General features: G+C 41.2%; 2 protein-coding genes across 4 annotated transcripts in view; both read left to right on the top strand.

Moving 5' to 3' along the window:
- The first annotated feature begins 2,345 nt into the window (after window positions 1-2,345).
- tesk1 (testis associated actin remodelling kinase 1) lies at window positions 2,346-23,501 on the top strand. Of its 3 annotated transcripts, none has more exons than XM_034856520.1 (11): window positions 2,346-2,700; window positions 3,480-4,190; window positions 14,042-14,163; window positions 14,341-14,389; window positions 15,074-15,220; window positions 16,167-16,249; window positions 19,336-19,423; window positions 20,044-20,127; window positions 21,020-21,106; window positions 21,441-21,537; window positions 21,631-23,501. In XM_034856520.1, exons 2-11 carry the CDS (start codon window positions 4,005-4,007, stop codon window positions 22,755-22,757), a joined length of 2,070 nt encoding a protein of 689 aa, XP_034712411.1. In that variant the 5' UTR covers window positions 2,346-2,700; window positions 3,480-4,004; the 3' UTR covers window positions 22,758-23,501. The 3 variants fall into 3 exon arrangements, with proteins under 3 accessions (XP_034712411.1, XP_034712413.1, XP_034712412.1); XM_034856522.1 differs by lacking the exon at window positions 2,346-2,700 and adding an exon at window positions 2,788-3,134; XM_034856521.1 differs by lacking the exon at window positions 2,346-2,700 and having other exon boundaries at window positions 3,474-4,190.
- A 1,628-nt stretch (window positions 23,502-25,129) lies between these two features.
- si:dkeyp-75h12.7 overlaps window positions 25,130-27,879 on the top strand; it is a 4,542-nt gene continuing 1,792 nt past the window's right edge. Inside the window, exons 1-3 of the mRNA XM_034857002.1 lie at window positions 25,130-25,266; window positions 25,467-25,587; window positions 27,558-27,727. Of these exons, the coding sequence (XP_034712893.1) occupies window positions 25,206-25,266; window positions 25,467-25,587; window positions 27,558-27,727 (352 nt within the window). The 5' untranslated portion in view covers window positions 25,130-25,205. The remainder of the gene's footprint in view (window positions 25,267-25,466; window positions 25,588-27,557; window positions 27,728-27,879) is intronic.

The following is a 27,879-nucleotide window of genomic DNA, read 5'->3' as shown; positions in this document are numbered from 1 at the left end:
CAATCAAAGATTGATTTAGGTCTTTCAACAATGTGAATTGGTTTCTGTGAGGGTTTACGGTTTGGTTTGATTTATTGACAGTGTATCAGCTTGTCCCATCATTGTCCCTAGTGTGTTATCAGTCCACAACCCATTTAACTAAATCGACACAAGCATTCAGTGTCCTTAAAAGTTACTTCACAAATTAAGCATTGCACTCCTGTAACACTGACAATTTTTAAGAAAGTATAGCATTTGATGCAACATAACCAGATGTGTCATCTTTTAAATGCCTTGCTTTCTTCTTCAATGATGCCTACATTACCCACAATACACTGGACCGCCAACACCTTGGTCAGAGATTTAGCAGCTAATGCAGCCACGAGTCGCTAGCCTCAAGGAGAAATGAGGAGTGGACTACTACAATTAAAAAATCCACATTTTATGTATTTATTTGTATACTTGTAGTCTTCACTGTAACAGATCCGGACTTAAGTGGCAGTTAAGGCAATTTATCCAACTTTACACAGCTCCATCGTTTAACACAACTTTTTGAACTTATGAAGTGGTAGTCCACAAGACCTTTCAACTGACTTTAATGTATAAAATCGGTGGAGTTCCCCTTTAAAAAATATTTGAAAATAATAATTCAACATGTGAGGCTGTACTTGAGCTCAGACACGCCTCAAGGTAAATGCTTCCATGTTCACCCTTTTCGTTTAGTGTGTTTTATCCACATTTTAGAATATCTACCAGCCTTTGTTAGCCTTTACCCTAAAGTTAGGAGTGTTTGGTTGGATTGTCTCATTGTTTGCTTTTCACACACCTAGTTTAGTTATTTGAGTGGTAAGTAAATTAAGACAACAGTAAATCATCCGAGGAAAATCTCTGCTCAAGAATATATATCCCCAGTGGGTGATAAATTAACCCTGAGATCAGTGAAAGGTCACAGGGAGTCAACATAATCACACAAACAGACAGATACACAGACACGCGGACATGCACAGACAGACACGGACAGACACACACACACACACACACACGCATGCATGAATGCCTGTACATAATCCCCACACACATACTTACTAAAGCCCAACTTGGACTCAAAACAGTCAGCATGATGAATAAGTGACCAAAAGCACTGAATAATAAATAGTTCACATTATTATCGTAGGATTTATAGGACAGAGACAATAAACTGATAAATAATGCAGTGAGAGACAGCAGGTCTGTTTAGCAAGGGGGACATAAACCTCATCACACACCTCCAGCTGAATGTGTTAACAGTGGGCCATCTATCCGAGTATGTAGCTGTGAGGTGTGACATGGCTTCATGCTGTAAGGCTCTTGGGCATTGGGCCCCTTTTGGGTTCTCCAAACAATATTCAAAACCTGCTGTAAAGAGCATATTTGAGTCAGTATCATGTTTTAAATCTCTCCTCAAACAAAACATGCATCTATGTCTTCATTTCTGTTGTCTTGCTGTAATTGGTTTGACCTGTTTCGTTCTGGTCCAGTTAGTTTCTTCTTCTGTGTCCTCCACGTGGTTGTTATTCTAATTTGCTTCCTTGTGTGGAGCTCTATAACTATATGCATGCAAATAGAGCTTATATGGCTTTATTTTAACTCAGAGTGTCTGTTTAAAATAGATTTCTATTAGCTGAAGTACAGCTTTAACAATTCATCCTTTTTCACAACCAACACATCCCAACTGGACATGACATTTATTTGTTTAGCCCTCATGTAATGTAATGTTTCCCATCAGGCTAATTTACAGTATTTCAACTAAGTGTCCACTCAGCAGGTTTATAAACAGTCAGGTGGGAAATTAGGTGCCTTAGCTGTGATTTTGGTGTCAATCTTCAAATAATTGAAAAGATACCCGTAACATTTATCTGCAAAACAGTCTCAAACCTTTTTGGCTTGTGACCCCGTACAGCCACTCCTGACTTCCTTCACAGGTTGCATATGTCCTTAAGAAGTCAGATTCGCCCATGTTTAAGACGAATCTGGAAGAAAACGAAGGTAGGTTTGACTTCTTCAGTATTCTGGTAATCATCTTCAGGTTTATTTTGTGACCCTTGAGATTAGTGGGCAACCACATGGAATGCTTTTTTTTTTTAATAACCATAAATTTGTTTGGGAATTTGCCCCAAATTTCTTGGAGGTAACATGGTAGCTTGCTAAAATAATGTCCCAAAAAGCTTATTTTTAACTAAATTAATTAACTAATCCAGACTAGACAGATCTAACTAATAATAATATTACATACATGGCCTATAAATGCTCTCCGTTCTGTGAACTGTGATTTTTTCATGGCAGATACTATGACACTTTTCTAGTGAAATACATGCTGTAGCCCTTTTTGATAAGAAGTGTTTAACCAGACTAGATGAGAGCTGGGCCAGTTCTACCTCCCCCACAGGTGCAGTTTTTTGTAGTGATCACGTGTGGACCCGCCCCGTCTTGCAGCCTCCAATAAAGGATAGCAAAAGTCACCGCTCTCCTTCTTTCATGCAACCAACCCCACTGCGAGGAGGCAGGTAGCGGGGACGTAAAACGAAACCAGCACTGAAGCCTGTGAGTGTGTGAGTGAAGGCTGCGCACAAAGATGATGAATTAGTAACATAAAGCTCCAGTAACCGGACGCCGCAGCGGAACAGGGCTCGGGACGCAATAGAGGACGCCGGCACATGTGTTCTGTGTTTAGAAGAAGGCCAGGTGAGTCAGATGCTCCTTTGCAGGCGAACACGCGCTCTTGGTGCAGTTGTGCGTCAGCAGTTTTCAGTTTAAATCGTGAAGCTGAAATATTCGTGCTTACGTTTATGTCTATCCGGAGGGGACCTAAGTCCGTGACAGTCGAGCTCACAAACTCAGCTCAGTTTGGCATCCATAATTTACAAGCCGCAGCCAGGCTGTGTTCAACTCCGCGACACGCAGGTTCCTGCAGAGCACAGGAGGATCCTGCAGGCGGCATGCGCGCTGTTCTGAGACACCCCCCCCCCAATGTGACCGAGCGACCATTATTAGCGCAGCCATGAAAACTGCCCGAGTCATCGGATCAGTTTTAAAGCGCGCCGGTGTGTGCAAAGTGCAGGCAATAACAAATAGATGCGATATCTTGCTGCATCCCCGCTGTTATCACAGGAGAGCAGGTAGGCTACTGTAACATGTCAAATGGACTCATTTACGTTTCACTATCCGTAGTAGTTCTGTATCAGCATGTGTTCATTGAGACCATATGTGATCCCGATGTCTTCATGCTAATGATTATGGAACACAATTTGAGATGCGAAGAGTTCATAACGCCTCGATGCAATGTGCGTCAGATGATAGTTTGCCAAATTGATCAGATTATGTTATAGTCAATAACACAGGCACAGTCAATATGAGCATTAGTTTTAGTGTCAGATCAGTCTCATCAACACACACTTTATGATTTAGTGAATCAACGCCCCTGTTTCCGCCCCCTCTTCACTCTCTCTCTTCAATTTTAATAGGCCGCAGCGTCACTGAGGCAGCTCTGTGCGCACTGGAAACCCGGAATTCAATTGGTGGAACCAGGAGGGAAGCCCCGGCCTTTTCTACTGCAGAAGGAGCAGTTTGAAAGAAACCGTGAGAGAGACGCCGCTGCCAAGACAGCAGCAGGAGCAGTCTGCGCAGTTTAGAAAACGGCACAGCCTAATCTGCTGCACGGCATGATGGACTTTACCAAAACTGCGTACTGACTCTGCAAGATGCAACGCTGCAGCTTCGTAGTTCGTTAGACACAGATAGAAACAAGCCCGTTCCGGACGTGTGCAGGAATTTGACAGAGGAATTAGGCCTAACCGGTCGCTGACCACAGCTGCGACATTTGGTTTTCCCACTGAGAGTTTATCACTCCTCCCCTCCGTAGAGCCCTGCTCTGTGGCCTTGTAGCGGACATGGGAAATGTAAACAGTGGTCGGGCTGGATTTTAAACTACGCACACGTCATACGTCCTCCTCTCGCCTCCACCTCCTTCTCCTCCCGGGGCGCCTGAGATGGAGATGGAGACGGAGAGGGTCGAGCAGGGAGAGGCAGAGCTGCCCATGCACAGCGTCCACGGAACCAACCGGATCAGACCGTCCTCTTACCGGGCACTGCGCAGCGCCGTGTCCAGCCTGGCCCGTCTAGATGACTTCAACTGCGAGAAGATCGGCGCTGGGTTCTTCTCTGAGGTGTTCAAGGTGAGACGAAGTGTGTGTGTGATCAGTGATGTTTTATGACTCTGAGAACTTAAGTTGTCTTCGGGCAAGGTGGAGGTTGGGGGTGTGGCCTTGACAAACTGCCACTTTACTCATTTGAATGCCATGATGTCTCTCTCTCATGGGTGGGCCTAATTCTCTGGGTGGGCAAAGCACAGAAAGGCGAGGTAACGTTGCCCCTTATGACCTCATTAAGCTTTTCTCAAAGGCAGAGCAGGATACCCAGGGCTCGGTTTACACCTATCACCATTTCTAGCCAGTGGGGGACCATAGGCAGGCTGGGGGAACTCATATTAATGTTAAAAAAAAACTCAAAGGGATATTTTCATGCCGGGGGACCTTTAACTCACTTGATCCCTCATCTATGAAATAAGTGGTATCTATGGCAACCAGATCATCCTAAACCAAGAGTAAAAAAGATGTATGATGCTGAATAATTGCAGGAACGAGGGCGTCATGGTGGAAATTGTCACCTCACTGTCCCAACTCATGGTGCTCTTCTCTTCACACGTGTCTGCAGTGACCCACATGTTATGTAAGGTGGACATAGTGTGTTTTGGTGTGCAAGTGGATACTGTCAGGACGGGTAAATCGGGCACGCGTAGGTAACCCTATACTCCCTATCTTTGTTCAGACCAGCCACCTTCCTCCCTTTGTCACGCTGCTGTTAACTTGCATAGAGGCTAATTCTGAGGATTGCATCATTAATGATGGCTCTGAGTAGCCCCAAGCAGACTAGTGATGGTGTGTGAGATGCCACAATACAAAGGTAGTGTGTAGTCAGTCATTTAGTCAGAGAAACAGATGTTCAGACTGAAGGACCTTACCCTTCACTAACAACAATACCTGTAAATTTACTGCATTTGATAATGTGGTTGTTAATGAGAGATTAAGTATCTTCAAACCAATGTAGGAGCAGTGCCAAGACTCACTGGAGCAGGAGTGATGTGCATTCTTTTCAACCCTTTTCCTGCTTCCTCTTTCCAGGGGTTTGTTTGATCTTTGCATGTAACTGAATTTGTGATGTAGGTATAAGGGCACCTGTCATTGCTGTCAGGTGGTAACCTTGTATCAGCTAAAAATAATCTGTTTTCAGTGGACTTTTGTAAAGTGGAGAAAGCTGTAAGATAAGGTAAAAGTAATGTATTAGGAGGATACAAATGTCCCCTGTAGCAAAAGTGTTTTTCTGCTATTTTTTGCACTATGTATTTGGAGTTTTTGTACATAAAAACACCAGATCACATTTCATGTGTGTACATGAAATTATTTGATTACAATTTTTTTTCTTTTTCTTCTTTTGGCTTTGTGTTGAGGCTGCAGTTGATGATTATTTACATTATAATCTGTTGAATACTTAGTTAATAGTCTGTCAGTGAAAAATGCCCATTAGGAGTTTCCAGAGCCAAAGTTGACATCTTCTAATGGCTTGTTTTGTCAAGTTTGAAATCCACAAATATCCAATTTCATACCATATTAAAACACAAAAGCAAGATGTTTTCACATGTTAGAGTCTGTAACCAATTACTTAAGAAAAATCACAACTAATCCATCAAACTTGATGCATATTCATTTTCTGTTCATCAGCTAATAGATTAACTAATTGTTCACTATAGCTTCACTAGATGCATGACCCAAAGATCTGATATACAGTGGTGTCTGGGGATCCCATGTGGGATTGGCTAAATATTTGACAATAAATAAACAAAATAAACATTTACAATAACCGCCAAGAGGTTAAAACCTGACTCGGTGTAATCACTCACATAGCAGTGATTTCTATTACTTGTAGTACAGAGTTATTGAAATTGAATGTGCTCACTGAACTCTCCAGTCACGGTCATCTCATTAAATAAGACTTTTTTTTTTTCTTCCTGTGACTTCAGTCTTAGTGCGTTGTCATTTGAATCCACTCCCTTAACATTGCCCTTTGAATGGCCAATGAGCATGCAAATGTCACCGTCTTTATTGCTGGCCTGTCAAGTTGGCACTTAGATTTGGACTGGCTTGCCCTTTTGATAGCGCCATATAAATGTAAAATTGTTACCGCAACTATCAGTCACATTTAAAATGTTTGCTGACATGGCTGACTAAATGATTGTTGCTGTGTCCTGGTTTGGTTCAGCGGAAAAGGCCCACCTGTTGTGCAGAAATAAACGCTCTTGGATGTTTTGTTTATAAAATGTAGCAGTCACTTAAACACATATGGAGCATTTACGTACATTCAGGCTTTGAAATGGATGTCCGGCTCTTTGCTACAAAGGCTCTGGCTTCCCGCCGCGTGCGTGTGTGTGTGTGCGCGCTGTTGAGCTTGAGTCCTCGGTGGAGATCAATGGAGGCTCGCTGCAGGCAGACAGTCAACCATTCACCTCTCCAGTGTTCATTTGTGAAACTGGAAAAAAAGTAAAAGGGAAAGGCAAACAAAAAAGGAGAAAGGAAAGGAGCACATGTGTTGAGACAAATCCTTCAGGTGCTGTTTCTTTTCTTCCACTCCTTCTCTCTAGACTAACTGTGTGCTGAAATCCTGGCAGTATTAAAAACCTAGTATCTGGAAAAACCTTCAGTGTCCTCAAATATTGATTATTGCAAGAAATGGGGATAGTATTACTCTGATCATTGATCCTTTGGCAAGGAGGAAAATGGAAATATTCCAGTTAAGTACCACTAGGTCAAATTATAGTTTAGTACATGACTTCAGTAAACATACTTTCTCTTGTTCCCAGTTTATCTACGACTTAACATCCCTTCTCCTCAACATCCATATGAAGCCATGACTCAAATTAGACAGTTTGTTGCTTTATAATTATTTTACAGTCAGGCAGTGAATTGATAACAATATAGAGCATCAACTGTCAGGCATTAGGTCAGAGTCAGCCTACACATGTACAGACACACACTCAACACACAGTCACGTCCCATTAGCCCCTTATCCTCCCCTCCTCGCTCTGTCTGCAGTCATTTAGTAAACACAACTCTTGCTGAGACAAGACAGCTGCCACTGTAACCTGGCGTGCGTGTGTGTGAGTGAGTGGGCGTGTGTGTGGGTGCGTGTTTGTGTGTTTTCGTCTCAAACTCAACCTGAAGTCTCAACAGCAATAAAAAAACACAATCCCAAAGACTTTGCTTTATTGATAATTTAACAAAAAAAATGATGTAGTTATTCTGTTGGTTTGTCAGGGCTGCAGTTTTTTTAATTTTTTTTTTTTAATCAAATAAATTGGTTTGATTTCCAAATGGATTATGGTGTCATCAGCTGTTTCTGTTCTGATAATAGATTGGTATATTTGCTAATACAGATAACTGCTGTCTAAGAAAAAGAAAACACAGGAACAAGCTTCAGATTTGGTTCTCATTTGGACCTTCTCTATAATTTACATGAGACATGGAAATCTCACAACATCATTTCACAAAACTTCCACAGCATCCCACTTTGGTAAGACGTGACTTCAGTGTTTATTCTTTTTGTAAAAGTCTTGTATGTTTGGATATATATTGGCCTTCCAGTAGCAATCAGATAGATCCTAGTTAGTGTTGGGAATCATTTCTATGTCCCTAGGTCCATATTCTCTTAACACACTAAGTAGAGCTTTCAAATGGTTTTTATGTTCTCAGCCATGCTTTTTCCCACTGGGTCAAATGTGACAATGATAGCCTGGGTCATTTGTAAAAAATTACCTACATGTTATTATGTTGTTATTTCCTTGAAACCTATGCTCTGAAATTTGCAAGCAAGAGAGTTTTCTTGACTATAGACATTTACATATCTTCAGTGGCTGAATGGATTTTCACCACTCAAACTGTATTTAAAATGTCTATCTCCCTAACTCGCTGAGCCAATTCAAATTGTGCTTTCGCAAGAACTCTGGATTTCCAGGATAGGGAAAAAAACCATTTTCCGGAAACCTGTGTACTTGTGGATCCTGTCAGCCTGGTCACACCCTGGCTTGTGTGCTCCAATAAACTGCAAACTGCACAGGTTGAGAAGGTCTGATTGGGTTAAATAACAAGCTTCAAGGCTGATGAAAAGTGTATGTCTTGTTAATTGTTGCGAAAAAGGTTGGAGGTAAGCTGAAATTGAAATACATTTACATGAGTCACAGAGCAAGAATTTCTCCATAACAAAACTAGTCATCGTGTGTGTGTGTGTGTGTGTGTGTGTGTGTGTGTGTGTGTGTGTGTGTGTGTGTGTGTGTGTGTGTGTGTGTGTGTGTGTGTGTGTGTGTGTGTGTGTGTGTGTGTGTGTGTGTGTGTGTGTGTGTGTGTGTGTGTGTGTGTGTGTGTGTGTGTGTGTGTGTGTGTGTGTGTGTGTGTGTGTGTGTGTGTGTGTGTGTTGCCAAAGACTGCTGTACGTGTTGTGTATATTTGACATATGTTCAGTATTATTATAGATTTACTTGCGGTTAAATCATATCATATTACAAACATTGCAGTTAAAGTTATCCCCCTTACAAACGTTTTATATATTTAAACTGTAATTTTAAGTTTTTGTTTATATGTGTCAATAGTATTTGTCTATAATACACAACCTAACACCCTCATAATATTGTATTTTGCATTTTCTTGATTAATCATTTGGTAAAAAATATATTCCATTCATTGTTATAGACAACTAAGACAAACCGCAAATTCAAATTTGTCATTTAATTATTAAAACGGTCACAAATATTTTTTGTCAATCAACAAAGTGATTAATTTCCTAAACATTCCAGCTCTCTGCCATGTGTATATGAATCAATATCAGAAAAAATTGTGAAATTTATATTGTAGGTTTGTATATTTCAACTTCCTCTTAAAAGAACATTGTGCATGAGAGAAAGAGATGAAGAGTGTGAGACTCTCCCATCAGGACGTGTTGGGATATGATAAGTTCTTAATAAATCCTAGGTAGTGGAACAAAATGTCAAAGTGTCTGCTTTGGGAAGTGAATGACAACAAAGAAGTTACATGCACACACAAACCCCGATCCATCATCAGCTGCTGTCTGTGTGCTTGTGATCAGTGTCAGAGTCTGGGATTAGGAGTCTCTGTGTTTGTCCATGTTATTAAATGTTGGTGTTGGTATGGGAGAGCAGGTGCAGACTTGAACATCAGCAGCTTATTGTAGCACTTTTCTCTCATTATTTCCTCCCTCCCCGCCCCTCCAGTCAGGGCCTACTCCCCTGCCACTTGCTGCACAAGTATTTGGCTTTGTTTACGTTCTGCACAGCCGCACAAACACGAAAGCGCAAAGCATGGAATGTGACTGTCTTTACTTGAACCACTGTGTTTATTGCTTAAAACATTACAGATGGAATGGGGATTCAAATAGAGAAGTGTTGGGCAATGCTTGCACAATTATTTGATTTCATATCCCTACTCTCAATTATGGTTACTGTTGTTTTTATAAATTAACCTCAAAAGACTGCGTGTGTTTATATCACTACACAATGGCCTTTCCTCCCATCCACATGTTGGCAGTACGTTAGCTAAAGTTTAAGGAAGACCACTCCCCAGTGAAAAGGTAAACAAATGGCTCAGTGTTTGCATGTGTATGTCAAGTCAGTACCACAGAAATTGCAAAATGATCTTTGTCTAGCTCAGTTGTTTTTTGTTTAACGTTTTTTAAAGAGTTGGTTTACTGAAATTGGCAAAATGTTCTAGTTTTGACACAGAGTGACATTGACCAACACTCTGTATTTCTTTTCCATGGTTTTTACATACAAGACTGAAATCTCTGCCTCCTCCCTGATTCGGGTGAATGAAATTAAATTCTAGAGGACCATATCTCCCAGGAAATGTGTCCCTGTTTCTCTGGATAATTCAACTTCTACCAAAGACATCTAAGATTCTGAGACATTACACTTGTATCTCAAACCCTGGGTGAATTAAACAAGCAGTCTTGCCATTTTAGTATTGCACTTGCAAAAAGTTTGAAAGTTTACAAGAGACAGATGAAACTACAGAGATGTCCTGACTTTTAGGTATGAATCAAGGTCCAATAACACCTACATTCCCCATCATGCAATGCTAAACAGTCTCTAATTAAACCATATGTCTGGTAAATAACCATGTATTAAACTTCCAGTTTGTAACACAGGCATTGTCGTTCAAGCCTGCTTCTGCAAAACCTCACTCACTCTTCACTTTCTTTCACTCACTTTTTCATTTAGAAAAAAAAAAAGACAAACACCAAACAGGTAACTAGCAAGCAACAGGTCAGTGAGGATACACATGTATTTCTCCATGTATGGACTTAATTTACCCCTCATGTTTGGGCCTGTTTATGTGGAGGAGAGGGTCAGCCCACTGTTGTGCGACAGCCGTTTGTGTCAGCTTGTCTGCTACCTGACTGATCGCCTCCTGGGTCAGGTTGTGTTTCTGAACCTGGCTTGACCGCACAAAGTCTGGGGGGGGGGGGCCGGGGGCCGGGTGTGAAGGATCTCACTGCTCACTCACTGACGGGTGCCTTGTTTCAGTCACCCACACAGATGGATTCACACACATGTTTTCTTTTTCATCACGCGCTGGCTTAAGCCTTGAGTTGTTGTGCAATAGAAGCTAATTTTCTCAATCTTCCAATGCACATACATAGCGAGTGGCGTTCACTCCTTCAGGGACTTTTCACTCAATGTCCCTTCACACTCCAGCTCAAAGCTCACTTGTCAAATCGATTGACGCTGTCCTGTCTTGAAGTGATGGCTTGAAAAGCTGATTCTCAGGCAGATTTTGCTTTAGGCTGGTTTAACAAACAAAAAAGCACTGGAGGGTTGCACATTTTATGATGATGATATTTCATTTTTTATTTTTAAAAGGGTAGACTCTGTTTTTATGAGCCTGGCTACAGACCAGTAATACTGTAACATACTTTATCTTTTAAATACCACAGTAACCTGACTGTTGCTAAACATTCAGATTCAATGTTACTTACAGCAACAACCCAATTTTAATAGGAGTTTTGATGTATTTCCTCCAACCATCCCAATCATTTAGAGACCCCCAGGTAGGTAGGTAGGTAGGTAGGTAGGTAGGTAGGTGTGTGTGTGTGTGTGTGTGTGTGTGTGTGTGTGTGTGTGTGTGTGTGTGTGTGTGTGTGTGTGTGTGTGTGTGTGTGTGTGTGTGTGTGTGTGTGTGTGTGTGTGTGTGTGTGTGGGATTTTAGCATCCTAAGGAGTTTACACACTACAACTTTACATGGTGAGTGTATTCAAAGGCTGGTTCTGATATGTTTCAAAATCCTTAAATATACTTTTCTACGCCAAAATCTGCAGAGAATAGCAGGATGAGTTACAGTAGGCATTCCCAAAATCCTGGCTATATCCCTGTACAGTAAAACTTAAAGATTCAGGTTGTTTTGGGCATTACAGACATTCCCATCTGTTAACTTCATCCTTTTAAACGACTGGTCTGGACTGGAACACATTTGTCTGCAGTTTCTCTGTTACTACCATCTTCACATGTTATATCTAAGACACCTTCACTCTTTTTAAAGGTGTAACGCATCTCTTTTGCCCTTGTATGCATCATCCATCTGCAGTCTCTGACACATCCTCCCCCTCTGTCTCGCTGTGCATCAGTCGGCTCCGTTGGGCCACCGGCTAATGACAGACATCGCTGCACATGTTGGCGGCATGGAACAGGAGCACGAGATGCCTGCAACCTTTCCTTTGCTGACAGCAGCACTTTACAAGACAGTGTGTTTTAAGGAGAGCTTAAGGGTGTGTCTGGGCACGTGCTTGCAAGTCTGTTGTGGGTGCTCCATATCATGGGGAAATCTTGATGTAGGCGTGGACATCTGCATTCCAGTGGCGAGTCTATGGAGATGACCAGTGCAGTGGTTGGTATAAAGCATTTGGAAAAGAATACCACACATACCCCATTGTGGCTTTCTAGAGTTAGGGGAAAAACACACACACCTAAGAAAATGTTGCCCAATTTGCTGACAGACTCTCAGCTCTTACTAATGATGAGTGAGAGGTTGTTTATTCGGAGGCTAAAATCTGTCGGAACAAAACTCTCGGGTGTAGCAACATTGCAATTCCAACCACTGCTGCATCAGCAGTTGGCTCCCGTTTGCACTGTAACCTGCCTATATAAGAGTGTAAGAGAAAAAGGGGGAGAGAGAGAGTCAGTCAGTCACAGGATTCCAGATGAGGATATAAGAGTTTCTTTAACTAAGAAGGCAGATGTGTGCAGGGAAAAAGCAGACAAGTGTGATGTAAATGCACAGCCATGCAGAGCTCCCACAGTCCTGCTTGCTTGCAAAACCAATCTCTGCTAATGGAAGCAGGAGAAGACTGAGTGTATAAAGAAACCTTCTAATCGGCTACAAAGCTCCATCTACCAGCCTGCAGGAGTCTGCATCATCCTCTAAGTGCTGTAAATACATAAAGATTACTACTGCAACTACTGTTACGTGTGCGCGCGTGTGTGTGTGTGTGTGTGTGTGTGTGTGTGTGTGTGGCGAGAGAGAACGCACTGCACGCTAGTCTGGTCTCTAATAGGCTTTATGTTTTTTTCCATTACCACTCTGATTCACAGCCCAGCTAAGATCCAGGCCAGTGTCACACTAACTTCAGCTCAACACTTCTGACTCCAGACTTTGACCCCTCGCACACTTTCCCTCCTCCCTCACCCTTTTCATTCTTTTATTACACAGTCATGTCACCAATGAAGTCACAACCTGATATCCTCATGTGCCAGTTCAACTTTATTATTAGCGTAAAGGAAGTTTGGTTTGCAGTCAGGCATTAAAAGCCTAATTGCAGATTCTAAATGCAAATAAAGTTTTTCAACCAAAACTCAAAACATATAAATTGCAAACTGCTATTATTACTTACTTGACTATCTTTTATGGTTAATTATAAGTTTTGGTAGTGATACCAAGTTCTTCCTTTTTCAACACCTTGATTTGAACAACATTTGGCTTGTTAATTGGTTGAAAATTGAGTGCAGAAAGTACTTTTGCAAGTATTTGGTCATAACCATTGCATTTACGAAAGGATACAAATAAGTACAGCCTCACAGAGCTGCATATAGTAACACTAGACAACAAATGAATCGAAAGCGGTGTTTTGATACTGTTAAAGGTTTGTTTAAATCAGTAAAGAATGTAAAGACAGTGAAACAGGCCGATAAAGTTCTAAAATTAAATATTCAAATACTCTTGTAATTTATATTATACAGATCAGGCCATTAGACATGTAAAATCACCTATGGGCAACAGATACACTAAAGCATTTATAATATATAAACAAATATTTAAACAATATAAGGAAAATAAAAAGACATACACACTCTAACATGCAGCCAGACTCAAACACCTGACTACTTGTCTATACCCTCTACCAGAGATCTTTGTGCTTGTCTGCTGCTTGTGTGCATTTCTTTTGAAAGTCAAACTACTTGCCAAGCAAATATGTAGCCGGAGGGGGGAAGCATGTCACCATGGTTACCATACCAGACGAAGCCATTGCCATAGCAGCAGGTCAGGGCACAGAAGCAGCAGAAACAGTTGAAACTCAAATGACTTCAACTCAGAATTTTCATTGTAGTTTCCTTTTTGTCGGTGTTAACTGATGTCATCATTAATACTGTGCTAAAGGCGTGTTCTGTTTAGCTATAGATCTGTTTTATGTGTAGCCTACTGTGGGGTGTTTTAAATATTTTCATCACAGTCATGTTTCTTTGAAAGGTGGAACAAGCTTTTGGCTCCTGAGTGTTTTTTTTTCCGGTGTTACATTGCATCCTTACCTTGGCTTTCCAATATGTACACAGAAAACATTGAATAAACAGTATTGAAATAATTTGTGTCAAATGTGGATGAAATTTAAAATTGTGTTTTGTTGTTGTTTGATGCAGGTGCAGCATCGAGTGTCGGGCCAGGTAATGGCTCTGAAGATGAACATCCTGGCCAGCAACAGAGCCAACATGCTCAGGGAGGTCCAGCTCATGAACCGACTGGCGCACCCCAACATACTCAGGTAACGCAAATGTTTGAATCCAAACATGCTGTCCTTTTTTGTTTTGTTTTTACCTGGTTTGTTCTATTTTTTCTAATCTTTATAACCTCCATCCAAAAAGCTTTGACAAATGTATTTGTCTTTCTAGAAACTGTTGTTCAAATAATGTTGTAAAGGGATTGTCTGTTCTTCCTCTAGGTTCATAGGAGTGTGTGTCCACGAGGGACAGCTCCACGCCCTCACAGAGGTAAGACTCTAATTAACCTGCTGCTGAGTAATGGTGTGCAATTAGAATCCTTTTAATGGGTGCAACAGCACACATTATGTAGTGACATTTTACCTGCCAAGTACTTGCTAGACATGAGGCCTAAGATTTTAATTGCCAATGACTACATATGCTATTGTTGTGCGCATGGCCAATTAAGGAACTTTGACTTTTTGATCTAGACATACAACTTTACTTCAACTTGTTGCTTGTTTTCTTTGCAGCAATTGAAACCTGAGATATACAATTATCATTGAGGTTAAAGCGCCATCCAACAGAAATACTTTTTACAGATGACTTCACAATTGATTGACTTTTGTAATTGTCACCTTCAGAAGGAGCAGTAAAATAAAATAAACTGTGGACTGGTTAATGAACCCAAACAATAAAAAGAGAGAAAGGCTTATAACCATACTAATAACAGACTAAATATTTATTAATGTGTTGTGCAGGTCATGATTTATGGCACCATTCATGTTAACAGCACAGTCTTTACAGGAATCACGGCATCAGTGGGACTTTTAGATCCCAATTTCCCAAAACAATAAGGAAAGCAGCTTTTATATCAGCAGCTAATCACTTTCAAAATGGAATGAACTCCTTGTTTATTTATTTGTGTGTTAATAATTGACCTCCCTTTTGTTCCCGTTTATCCAACCAATCCAGTACATTAACGGTGGCAACTTGGAGCAGCTGTTGGGGAGTGACGTGTACCTGTCGTGGAGTGTGCGGATGATCCTGGCCCTGGACATCGCCCGGGGACTGCAGTACCTGCACAGCAAGGGCATCTTCCACAGGGACCTCACCTCCAAGGTGATGAGACAAACACTCACGCGTCAGTGAACCCAGCCATCACATACACATCACTGAACATCAGGGACTTTGCTTCTTAGGCAGCAATACATGTGTATTATATGCACATGAAACTACACTTACTTAACAACTGGATGTTTTGCAAGACCATGACTACCATGAGGCACACAAAGTAGTCAAGATCACTAATGTTGTTCCAACATGAGAGTCCTGTTACTGCAAAACAATTTAATCGTTTGCTTTTAATGTAGGTTTTGGAAACAGTAAAAAGCTCTGGTGCAGATTAAGAGGCTTTGCAGATGCGTCCCAGATCTTGCAGCGACGTCAACAAAAATTATCTGTGGGAAATATTGCAAGTCAATTCTGTAAAGTTCTGAATAGAAAATGAATAATAGTTCACAGTAAATTACTAAACAGTAAACTGGCTAAACTCCAAAATAGCTTGCAGATAAATAGATCAAAACAGGCGTTGAGAAAAGAAAGGGAAATAAGAGACGTAAACATGAAATGTACAAACTACAACACATCAAGCTTTAAAACATAAAAAGACCAGACGAATAAGATAAATGATGCAGTCTTTTATTTTTATATTAATGTATTGACAAGGATTGAGTGTCTTAAATCTCAATTCAAAACGGTTGTAAAGGAAATGTTGAAACGCTGGAAACTGTTGGCTATTGGCAAGTCAGATTTCTTACTGTGGTTGACATGGTGAAATAATCACTTCAAAGTGGAAAATGGCTCAGAAACCAACCCTTTCTGTTCATACGGCCAAATTGTAAGTGTGGAAAAATCAGCAGTTGTCCTTCAAAGCAAATTTAAAGCTCTGAACAGAATCTTTTATCACTTTTGAAATACACACTAAGGGTCGCATGCGCACACACACACTCTCACTCACTCACTTGACAGCAGTAATACTGATTTGACATATGACCCCTCTGTGCAGAACTGCCTGGTGCGCTGGGAGGGCTGTGTGTGCTCAGCCGTGGTTGGAGACTTTGGCCTGGCGGAGAAAATACCAGATTACAGGTCAGTCCATTCATTGAAACTTCTATTAACACTGTGATTAGATAAGTCACGCTCAATAAATCACATTCCTCTACTTCTCTTTGTCTTACTTATCTTTCCTTATACTTACTTATCCATAGCTATATCCGTAAATGTTTCCCACAGCTTCTGTTTTCTCTCAGATGAGACACAATTGCACACAGAAAGAGACATGTTGCTCACACCAAAGCACAGTCAGGTTTTTCCAAAGTATATACAAACTCGCCGAATGTTGTGGTTAACCCCCCCTCCTGCCGCCACCACCACTCAGTGTTTAAAGATCTTTTTATTAATACTGTGAGGCGTCATTGCAAGCCAGCCATGACGCACAGCTGACTCGCCGCTCTGTTGCCGTCATCTCGTTGTTTCCTTCTCTGTGTTTGCAGGTGTTTTTTTTAATATGCTGTGACATTTATGTGGCATAATTTATTCACTGCCATCAATCCACCGCTGGTCTGTGATGACTATAAATGACCAGCAACCTTATTGCCATACAGTTCTATTTACTTTTGCTTTTTTCTTCAATGACATCTTTTTTAACAGTGATTGAAAAAAAAAAAAGAATTTAACCGAAAGAGTACCACAATACGGCGTAGAAATAAAACCTACAGAAAGAAGTACTGATTGTAAGTGATATTGTTGTGCAAATACAAATCTCCAAAATTTGTAATGATAAATAATAAAGATTATAAAATATATAGTTTATTAGCCTTGCCCAGGGAAAAATCTCATCTCTAGACTGTGTGCTGAAATCCTGGCAGTATTAAAAACCTAGTATCTGGAAAAACCTTCAGTGTCCTCAAATATTGATTATAGCCAGTGTAACTCTTATCATTGATCCCTTGGCAAGAAAGAAAATAAGCGTATTTCCCACAATGCCAAACTAAGTCGGACAAAGTCTTCCAAAATGGAAATATTCCCGTTAAGTACCACTAGGTCAAATTATAGTTTAGTACATGACTTCAGTAAACATACTTTCTCTTGTTCCCAGTTTATCTACGACTTAACATCCCTTCTCCTCAACATCCATATAAGGCCATGACTCAAATTAGACAATTTGTCGACTTTGCAATTATTTTACAGTCAGGCAGTAAACTGATGATAATATAGAGCATCAACTGGCAGGCATTAGGTCAGAGTCAGCCTACACATGTACAGACACACACTCAAAACACAGTTACATCCCATTAGCCCCTTATCCTCCCCTCCTCACTTTGTATGCAGTCATTTAGTAAACACCACTCCTGCTGAGACAAGACAGCTGTCACTGTAACCTGGCCTGCCCTATTTTGTGTGTGTGGTTGTGTGTGTGTGTGTGGTTGTGTGTGTGTGTGTGTTTCCGGCCACCTTTCGTGTTTACACAAGTGTGTGGTTGTGTGTGTGTGTGTGTGTGTGTGTTAGGAGAATGTTTCATGCTTTTGACTTAAGAAAAATGCATGTCCATCCAGCTAAATACAAGGTTAAAAAGTTAATGTTTTACACATGCAGGGCTTTGATCTGAGTATGTGTCATTGTGTAATTTTTGAATACTTAAAGCGATCAATCGTAAAGCCTCTGTTTGCTCCAGCCTCTGCTTCAATAGCAGCTGTTGAATTGTGTGTCTGTTGTTTTCAAGGGCATGTTTGCTTTTATATTGTAGTCAAACACTGTTGTATCCTGTAGCTGAGTGCTAACATAGAATAGGCGATGTTGGGCACCCAGATAGCTCAGTTGGTAGAGCGGGTGCCCATGTAAAGAGGTTTACTCCTCAACGCAGCCGGCCCGGGTTTGAATCCGGCCTGCGGCCCTTTGCTGCATGTCACTCCCCCTCTCTTTCCCCTTTCACAACTTCAGCTGTCCTGTCCATTAAAGGCCTAAAATGCCCCAAAAAATAATCTTAAAAAAAAAAAAAGAATAGGCGATGTTGACAACACTTTACGAATGTTTGTGGTAGGAAGGAAAGGAGGGAAGGATGGAAGGAGAGGACAGGAGATAAAGGGGTCTTAGGAAAATCACTCCAAAAAAGGTCAAACTATTCCAGTCCTCCTTTTGCTCTTACTGGATCTCTGCTGACCCTCAAAACAAGTCACTCCTGTCCTTTACGCTTCTATCATTCCCCTTGTTTCCTTATTAACTCTTTCTGCTCATTTCTGAGTTTTCGGTTGCATTGTTTTCCCTCAATTGCCCTCTGCACACTCGGTTTCTTGTTTCTGTTGGTCCACTTCTCCAAATGGTGTTTAGGTTGGGAGCCACAACCGTCTCTGCTCCTCCTCTCTCCCTCTGCCATCACTTCCCTCGCTGTGTTTTTCTGAAGTATCATAACCCACTGTAGCAGATGGAAATAGCACAGAAAGGAAGCTGCCAGCTGTGTGTGTGTGTGTGTGTGTGTGTGTGTGTGTGTGTGTGTGTGTGTGTGTGTTGTTTTCCTTCCTTTTTATTCAGCTAAAATTGCTCAACCATATCTCTATGTAACTGAAAAACACTGTGGTTTCTTAGAAACAGAGGAAGTGCACCAAAACCATCTCACAAAGCTGGGTTTTACCCCATAATTTCTCTTTCTTAACTTTATGTCAACTAATAGATTGATCTAAAAATTTTTTCATCTATTTCTTATACCGCGGCCAAATTTCTTAAAAGCGCCATCCGCCAAATTAGCATTTACATTTACCTCCACTGTGTTTGAGTAAAGGTAGAAATCTCAAAAACAAGGGTGAATAAATCTTTCTGCAGGTGCTACTTGCTGTTTCACAATTTGGGTGAATCAATCCTTTTAATGGTGCCTTTTTTTTAATAGACTCTTGTTATTTCATTCAGTCCTTTTCTTTCAGGCAGTTTCAGACCAACTTCTGTAACATCACTGTTGCCACCTTTTTGTAAAGATTTCATTTTAACTGATTCAAAAGTCTTTACAGAAACATTATTCTTTCCCCAAACTGTGATATTTTTTTAAAGCAATATCCACTCCTTTCAAACGTGGGTGTTGTGAAACGGATTTAAGCTCCTCAAATAAGTGCTGGTTTAACATCAAGCCTTCCTCTGTTTGTCTCCTCTTCCCTCCATGTATCCCTGCCTCTTCCCTCTCTCTGCAGTGAGGAGGAACAGGAGCCTCTGGCGGTCGTCGGCTCTCCCTACTGGATGGCCCCGGAGGTGCTCAGAGGAGAGGTGTATAATGAGAAGGTACCAACAGATCGCTGTCTTCATTACCTTGCAACTATAGATTGTTGCAAGAGTTCAAGGTCCGCAGTGGGTGTAATGAAAGCACACCCAGTCAAATAAACCCAGTACCCAAGCAGTGAAGTAAAACAATAAATATTTAATAACTCAGTTATTATGTTGAAGGTAAACAGGAATTTAGTTATGTAAGAGGTGTTGGCTTGTGTTTTTTATGTATGTCTTGTTGGACATCCTGTTTGCCAAACATTTTCTGTGTTGTGCAGCCTTCCTTGTCTCACAAGAAACTACAAATTTGTAAAAACCACATCTGGAATGTAGTGCATCTTTTTGAATTATATTACAAAAAAAATGGAAATCCAAAACATTGACAATCACATTTTAAAACCTTCATGTCTTCAAAAAGCATAAACTACATGCATTACCAATACAGCCTATGCAATCGTAATTTATGAGAAAAACATTTTGAATTTTGATCTGTTCACCAGAATATTTGAGTTTTTGTTTAAAGGAACGTTGATAAACCCAGGATATATGCACACAAGTAAAATATAAACTTTATGGTAGTTCTCTTTCTCCATTTCATTTGATCTCGTTTTGATCGACCCGTAATCCTCTCTCTGCAGGTGGATGTGTTTGCATACGGGATTATCTTGTGTGAGATCATTGCGAGGATACAGGCCGACCCCGACATCCTACCACGCACTGAGGTACCGAGGACGTCGTCAATATTAGTGATTCCCCGTTCCTTTATCATCACATACTTATCTCCTGCACTCCTCATGTCATAGAGCCCCTTATTATATCATTGCGTGAATACAATTATAATAATGTGCAAGTCTTCTCATGTATTCCTGTATTATTTACTGCCTGAAGCCTATCTGCATTTCAAAAGCACATGACTGTTGTGCAAGCAGCAATGTCAAAATGACTTGGTTTCGCAATTCCAGAGATTATTTTTAAAAGATTATGTAAAATGGTGGATATCTCACTTTGGAATCTAACTGCTAATCTAAACAAACAGGAAGCTGACTTTCTTATCTTGAAAGAAGCTTGCATGTTCCTCAATGCTCAAAATAACTAACAAAATATGTATAGTAACTCATAATTTGTTTATGAAACAGAGTGTATTTGCTGTGTGTATGAATCTCCCCTCACTTCAGATATACTTTATGATAAATCAGTGGAGATTGCAAAACTCATTATTTTTGAGTGAGCTGGTGATGTTTACTGTTGTCCCACAATCCAATGCATAGACAAATTAGGAGAACTGCTCACAGTTTCAAAAATAAAAAAACAATTGCGGCTGGTGGTGAAATGGCATAACAAACAATAATAAATTGAAAAAAACATCTGCTGGTACATGTATTGCACCATTTCTTGTTGGCACAGCCAGTGCAGTAATAGCAGCAATAACCACATACTGTGTACAGTAAGTATGTAGTGTAGACGTAGGACTCAACATCAGTGTTAAAAACAAACTGCAAGTTTTTGAAGTTATTAAGAGTATTTCTCCCCATTGTGTCCCTGTTTTTGTACAGAAACAAAAACGTGTAAGCATAATTTTTCTTAAATAAACTTATCTTTTGTGTTTTTATACAGGACTTTGGTTTGGATGTGGACACCTTTCAACAGATGGTGGGAGATTGTCCTCCTGACTTCCTGGAACTGGCCATTGCCTGCTGTAATGTAAGAAAAACACTCATCTTGCACGCACGCACACACACAAACAAACACATCTTTGGATCACATCTTTTGTACCAGATGCTAAATATTGGTTGAGAATTGTACATTTATACTTAATACCATTTTATGTTTAAACAAAGCAATTATAGAGTACTCTGTAACCTATGTTTATATGCCTAAAAGCCAACATTTTGACAGAAAAAATACTCCAGAAATGTTACAGATTGCATGCTTGAAATGGTAAGTCCTAGTTTTTCAATGCAGTTTATTTTGAATTAATGTTGTTTTTGTCTTCTCTTTCCTTCATGCGCTCTCATCTGTTTCTCCCTCCTGCCAGATGAATTCAAAGCTCCGTCCATCCTTCTCCCAAATTGTGGTAGAGCTGGAGAGGAGACAGGCTGAAAGGAAACAGAAGGATGAACCATCAGTCAAAGGTGAGTACTCAACGTTCTGTATTGTAAGCACCAAATGGTAAACATGTTTGTCTCTGCAGATTTAAAAAGGTAATTTCACTCTTTCTTTTAAAGCCGTTTCTCCAGTCATTGGTCCTCTACGAAGACGATCCCTCTGCCTCCTGTCAGATCCTCGACTCTCCCGTAGCAAATCCGACATGCTCCACCCCCCAAACATGTCCCCCTCTGTTACTACGGCAATTCCTGCTCGGGTCAACCCCTTCTCTCAGAGGGAGGACCTTAAGGGAGGCAAGATCAAGCTGTTCGACACTCCCAGCAAGTCTGTCATCTCCCTTACCTTCACCCTGCCTCCTCCACCTGACTGCGATGACCCCTCTGTCTCCGAGTCTGACAGCAGTGAGGTACCAAGGAGACACAGGCGCTGCCACTCGCTGCCTTGTACGCCTCCTCCGCACCTCACATCAGCGCCGAACACAATCCTTACAGAGCAGGAGTCCATGTCCAAGATGGACACTGTAAATGGAGAGACAAACCGAGTGAGTGAAGAGGAGAGATTGTTAGAAGAGATGGCAACTATGGAAGGGAATGGAACTGATTCAGGCCTTCCTCTTTCCATTGAGCCCCTGTCGCTGGACCAAGAGAGGGAGGAGGAGGAGGACAACGAGGAAGAGGAGCCCATGGACTGTACCAGCTCCCCAGACACACAAGACAGCACATCATCTCCTTATTCCAAACTCTCCTTTCCTCCGTCCGACTCCTCAACTCCCATCCAACCCTCCACTCCTCCCTTCTCAAATGGCTGGGGGTCAGCAATCTCCAACGGGCCTCCTTGCCTACCTCCCCTCTCTCATTTGGACAACAACAACGTGGTCATCGGTCGACCCTTGGGATGGAGCGCCGCCACCACCACCACCAGTGCTCCCACAGCAAGAACCACCAACAACAACGGCTACCACTTCCCTTCCAGCGACCCCGCTGGATCGTCCCCATTTGGCTCTGGCAGCGGACATTCTCTGGACCAGGAAGAAGTCATCTCCTGTCCCGGCTGCTGCATTGCCGGCCTTCGCTTTCCTTCGATGTGTCCCCGAGCTCCACCGCGCAGAAACCCCTACAAGAACTTGAACGGGGACCATGCAGCTTCACGTGGGCTGCTTGGTCCGGGACCCAAGGGTCTGCCGCCCTCCCCTACCACCACCACCAACCTGGAGCCAGGACTTGCCTTGCCGGAGGCACAGACATGAACCCCAGCAAACTGAAAAGATTTGTGTAAACTCTGCACCAAAAGCTCATCCCTGGAAATTAAGTGGGTCTTGGAAGAATTTGCACAGATTTTAACTCAGCAATACCCTGATTTTTTTTTTTTTTTTTTTTTCAGACAATCTTTTTGGTGCAAATCAGTTTACTAAAACACACTCCAGGTTGACTTTTTCCGTGAAAGCTGTAGGACAAGGTGCTGGTGACTTGTTGCACGTCGCCCTCTGCTGGGCTGAGGGCGACATGCTACGTCAAGAACTGTTAAGCATGGAAACACTCCAGTTTGGGGTCCATTTGGTTTGATCCTCTAAATGTGCATATGTAAAGATTCTTATGACTGATAATATTGATGATGATGCTCAAATGAGGAATGTTAAGCTTAGTTAAGTGTGTGTGTGTGTGTGTGTGTGTGTGTGTGTGTGTGTGTGTGTGTGTGTGTGTGTGTGTGTGTGTGTGTGTGTGTGTGTGTGTGTGTGTGTGTGTGTGTGTGTGTGTGTGTGTGTGTGTGTGTGTGTGTGTGTGTGTGTGTGTGTGTGTGTGTGTGTGTGTGTGTTCTGTTTTTTGTTGCTGTGTGATCTCTAATGGCCCTTCTGGTCGCCTGGTTAAGCACTTCAACTGTATTACTGAAACTATTGATGTTATTATTTTTGGGAATGAATGGTCAAAGACCTGTATAAGAGATGTACAGATTCATATTATTTAAAGGATGCATTGAATAAAAAAGATAGAATAATGTTCTCCTGATATATATCTGTTTTTTTTTTTTTTTTAGCCATGATAGGTCTAGACTAACATATCTCATTAGACGTATAAGCGTTGGATTTGGGGCAGAAATTGGTAGTGCCCAGACTATTTACCAATCATTTTTTTAATTTAAGGTTATTTTTGTTTTGTTTTCCCTTTTATTATAATGATGGTAGACAAGAAAGGGGGAGAGAGACGGGGTATGGTATGACACGCAGCAAAGAACAGCAGGCTGGCTTTGATACCCTGTTTTTTCATTAACTTGAAATTCACAGTTTTGTTTTTGAGTGAAATGTCTCAACTATTTGGATGGCTTGCAATGAAATTCATGTTCCCCTTATGAAGAATTGTAATTACTTTGGTGATCCCTTAGTTAAGTCATAGGGCCATTATCACACCAAACCTTTAAATTTATTTCTGCAAATTACCATAACTACCTTCACAACTAATCATTCCCATTAGCCCCAGCTTTACTTTGTGTTAGCATATCAGCAAATTTTAGCATCCTAGCAATGATGGTGAACAGTGTACCGGTTAGGCTTCAATGTGTTAACATTAGATTAGCTTTATTGACTCCCTTGGGAGAGATTTCTCATTGGCATTCAAGAGAACACAGGTGACGTAGCAGCACACACTCTCCGTATACACAAAATTTGTGTACATGTACAGTCACACTACATTTAACATTCAGTAACACATACACCAGAACCTACACAACAAGAAATTGCACATTCCCCCAATAAAAGGGATAATGTTTGAGTTAACTTTCACCTGCTAGTGTCTTCCTATGAGGAAGGCATGATGCCATTGGATTATATAAGGGTTCACCTTCATCTGTTTCAGTATTTTAAAGATGGGCTAAAATCCATGAACATTGGTCTAGCATAGCCTCCAGGATTCTCAAGGTGCTTTTATAATAAAGTGCATTGCACAGTTCAGTAAAACATAATACAACTATATTATCTAAAACATCAATTTAATATCCTTTTTTTTTTTTTTGGGCACTTCTATGCCCTTACTAACAGGACAGCTGAAGACATTAAATGGGAGAGAAAGGGGGAACAACATGCAGCAAAGGGCCACAGGTCAGAGTCGAACCTGGGCCCGCCGTGCAGAGAAGCAAACCTCCACATATGTGTGCCTGCTCCGTCAACTGAGCCATCCAGTTAGCTTGTTTTAATCATGATTCAAGTACACCTTCTTCCTCTGTCTCAGTCTGTCAAACTTCTCCTCTAAGTGGATTACAGCCTATCCTCTCTCTTACAAAATCACCGGCTTTCAATTGAATCCTTATGTCTCCACCCCTTCCATCTTCCTTCTAGGCTCCAGTCTATTGCTCTCCCTTGCAGCTTATTGCATCTCCTCCTCAGTGTGTCTTTACAGTTTGCCTTGCTTTTAGAGGGAGTTGTCACCTACAGGGCCGTACAGGCTGTAGCTAAGACCGTCACAGTCCTGCTCACATGATCTAGAGCTCACCAAGCTGCCATGGATACACCAGGTGTAACCACAGTGGGGTTGGGATTGTGTTGTGCTGCTGATCACTGAAGTAAATATCAGTTTTTTTAATTTTTATTTCACTTCATTGTAGCTGTTTCCTGTGTTTTAAATAAGTCCTCACCTACAGTGCAGTGCAGGCTTTAGCTAAGACCATCACAGCCTTGCTCACTTGATCCAGAGGTCACCAAGTTGTCATGGAGACACCAGGTGTAACCACTGTGGGCTTGGGGTTGTGTGTTGTGCTGCTGATCACTGGTGAGTACTGAAATCAATATGCGTTTTTTTAATTTATTTCACTTCTCTGTAGCTGATTCCTGTGTTTCAATAAGCTATCTCCTCTGTGGGTGCTCATACATGCAAGTGTTAGCAAAGTTGTGACAGTCAGACTTAACGGGTCAATGAGAATCGTTGTGAGTGTGCTATTTTGGTGTGTGCCTTTCGTGCAAACTGTCCAGGGTCGACTGGGTCAGTCTGTTACCCCGCAGTGGAATCACTGGACTTAGGATGCCTCCTGCGGTGGGATTGTCCCCATGCCAGTCCTAACACCACCTTTACCGTGCAGACAAAGACACAGGGGTAAGTGTATCTCTGTGTGTGTGTGTGTGTGTGTGTGTGAGAGAAAGAAAGAAAATCCTTTAACTTTACACAATTTGATTGTGCTACAAAGTACAATTTTTACAGATTGAGGGCAATGGCACCTATGTTTGGCCTGCTCGTTTTGTTTGTTTCCTGCGCTTTGTTGCTACTGAGTTTGTCAACAAATGTTGTCAACGGCATGGGTGCACGATCGCCAAACAATGCTGATCAGATACTCCATGGGGGAGTGGGGTGACGGATGTACCTGGTGGGGTGGCCTACAGGTGAGTTTGCAGCTCCGGTCGGATGTCCGCCTGCAACCGATGTTTCAATGCGGCATGGAGAAAGCCTGTAGGGCTACGACCTACAGTGAGAATAAAATTTCAAACTACAGATTACTAAAGTTGGTCGTTCAAATACATTTTATTGTATTTTAGTTTACCGGCCACGTGGGCCAGTGGCTCTGTTCTCACAGATTTTTCGGAATTCTTATCCATTATTAAGCTAGACAGGGTGTTTATTATTATTATCACAAACGCATCTTATTTGATCTTGTATGTAATGAGGAATCTGTAATGAGGACTCTTGATTAACCATCAACCAGGCCAATTTCTAAATTGCCTTTTTATTCAATTTGTTTTAGAAAAGGTTGTTGCGAACCAGCTAAATAATGTTTTGGATTCTTATAATATCTTTAATATTTTAAGTTTTAAGTTTCAGTCATAAATACCATTAAACTGAGAATACTCTCCACAAGGTCTCTAAGGATATTTTGATGGCTGCTGATGTAAATGTTCTGTGCTGGTCCTTCTAGATCTAAGTGCAGCATTTGATACTGTTGATCACTGCACTCTTATTGATAGACTGAAAACAACTGTGGGATTACTGGATCAACTCTGGATTGGGTTTCTTCCTATCTTTGTAACAGGAGTTTTGCTGTGTTCATAGGAACATACAAGTCAGACTCTGCTCCTATGTCTTGTAGTGTGCCCCAAGGTTCTGTGCTCGGCCCCCTGCAGTTCAGTCTGCATGTGCTTCCTCTCGGAAATATTATTGGTAGTTTTGAAGAAATATCCCCCCATTGTTATGCTAATGACACACAATTATATTTTTTATTTCAGCCCTTATAGGCTAGACAAACTGTACTTGGTGCACAATTGTTTGGCCTCCATTAACGGATGGATGGCAGACAAATTTTTGCAATTAAATTCAGACAAAACTGAGCCGTTGGGGCTCTATCACTCTCTGATTGTAATGTTGTGCAAAATCTGGGTGTCATTTTTGACAAATCTGTGTTTTTACAGTCATGTGAAATCTGTGGTTTGTTCCTGTCTTTTTCCATCTCAAGAACATTATTAACATCTGATCTGTGGTTTCTAAAAAAGAAATGGAGATCCTTTTTCATGATTTTATTTCTTCACGTTTGGATTATTGAAATGTACTGTACACTTGTACAAAAGTTGTACAGAATGCAGCAGCAAAACGTTTGTCTAAGACAAGCAGGAGATAGCACATTACTCCAGTGCTTAAGGCTCTTCGTTGGCTACTAATAGGTTTTAGGGTGTATTTTAAAATTGTGATCACTACTTGTAGAGCCTTGCATGGTCAAGCCCCCTTTTACATCCAGGATCTATTGCATGCACACACTTCTGGTTGCTCTCTGAGGTCTTCAAACTGGGAATACGTTTTTAAACCAGAGGTGATTGTGCCTTTCTTTTGATGAAAAGAAATCAAAATGTGAAATTTGAATTGGAACAATGCTTTATAGTTTAGGACTACATTAAATGTGTGAAAGTGTGAATCTTGGAAATTAGTATATATAATATCTAAGATTGTTGATATTGTTAATCTCTAATATGCTGAAACCTTTAAATTGCCATATGAAACGTGCTGGTGAAAGGCTGTGATTGGAAGGGAGAATTTCTTTCTGTTTTTGCTCATGCAAATACTTGGGTTTACTCTTGTTACAGAGGCCCCTGGCAGGACGTACCCTGGTGTGTTTGGGTCCCGTCCCGCAGCTGTGACGTCTCGCAGGCCTTCTCAAACTTTGAGCTGTACAACATGATTCGTCTGGGCGTCCACCTCAGCCCCAACTCCACCATCTGGATGAAGCCACGCAAGTTCGACTACAGTGACTTCAGTCAGTGATAGTCTGCAGTTGCTGCATTATGACAGTTTTCAGAAAACCTGTGACACAGAGTTCATAGAGCCTGCCAGTTCCTCTGTCTATCTTGCATGGTTCAAAACTGTTGCTTTTAAAAGTACTTTAACCTGCTTTTATTTGTAATATGA

The sequence above is a fragment of the Etheostoma cragini genome, chromosome 19 (assembly GCF_013103735.1).
Source record: "Etheostoma cragini isolate CJK2018 chromosome 19, CSU_Ecrag_1.0, whole genome shotgun sequence".
Lineage (NCBI taxonomy): Eukaryota > Metazoa > Chordata > Actinopteri > Perciformes > Percidae > Etheostoma > Etheostoma cragini.
This window is presented reverse-complemented; position numbering and strand designations above follow the sequence as displayed.

Bases quoted from the DNA above. Each gene is read 5' to 3' on its own strand.
- tesk1 (XM_034856520.1), top strand. From the start codon at position 4,005: ATGGAGATGGAGACGGAGAGGGTCGAGCAGGGAGAGGCAGAGCTGCCC. The intron at 19,424-20,043 runs GTACCAACAGAT...CTCTCTCTGCAG, and splicing joins GAGAGGTGTATAATGAGAAG to GTGGATGTGTTTGCATACGG. The intron at 21,538-21,630 runs GTGAGTACTCAA...TTTCTTTTAAAG, and splicing joins GGATGAACCATCAGTCAAAG to CCGTTTCTCCAGTCATTGGT.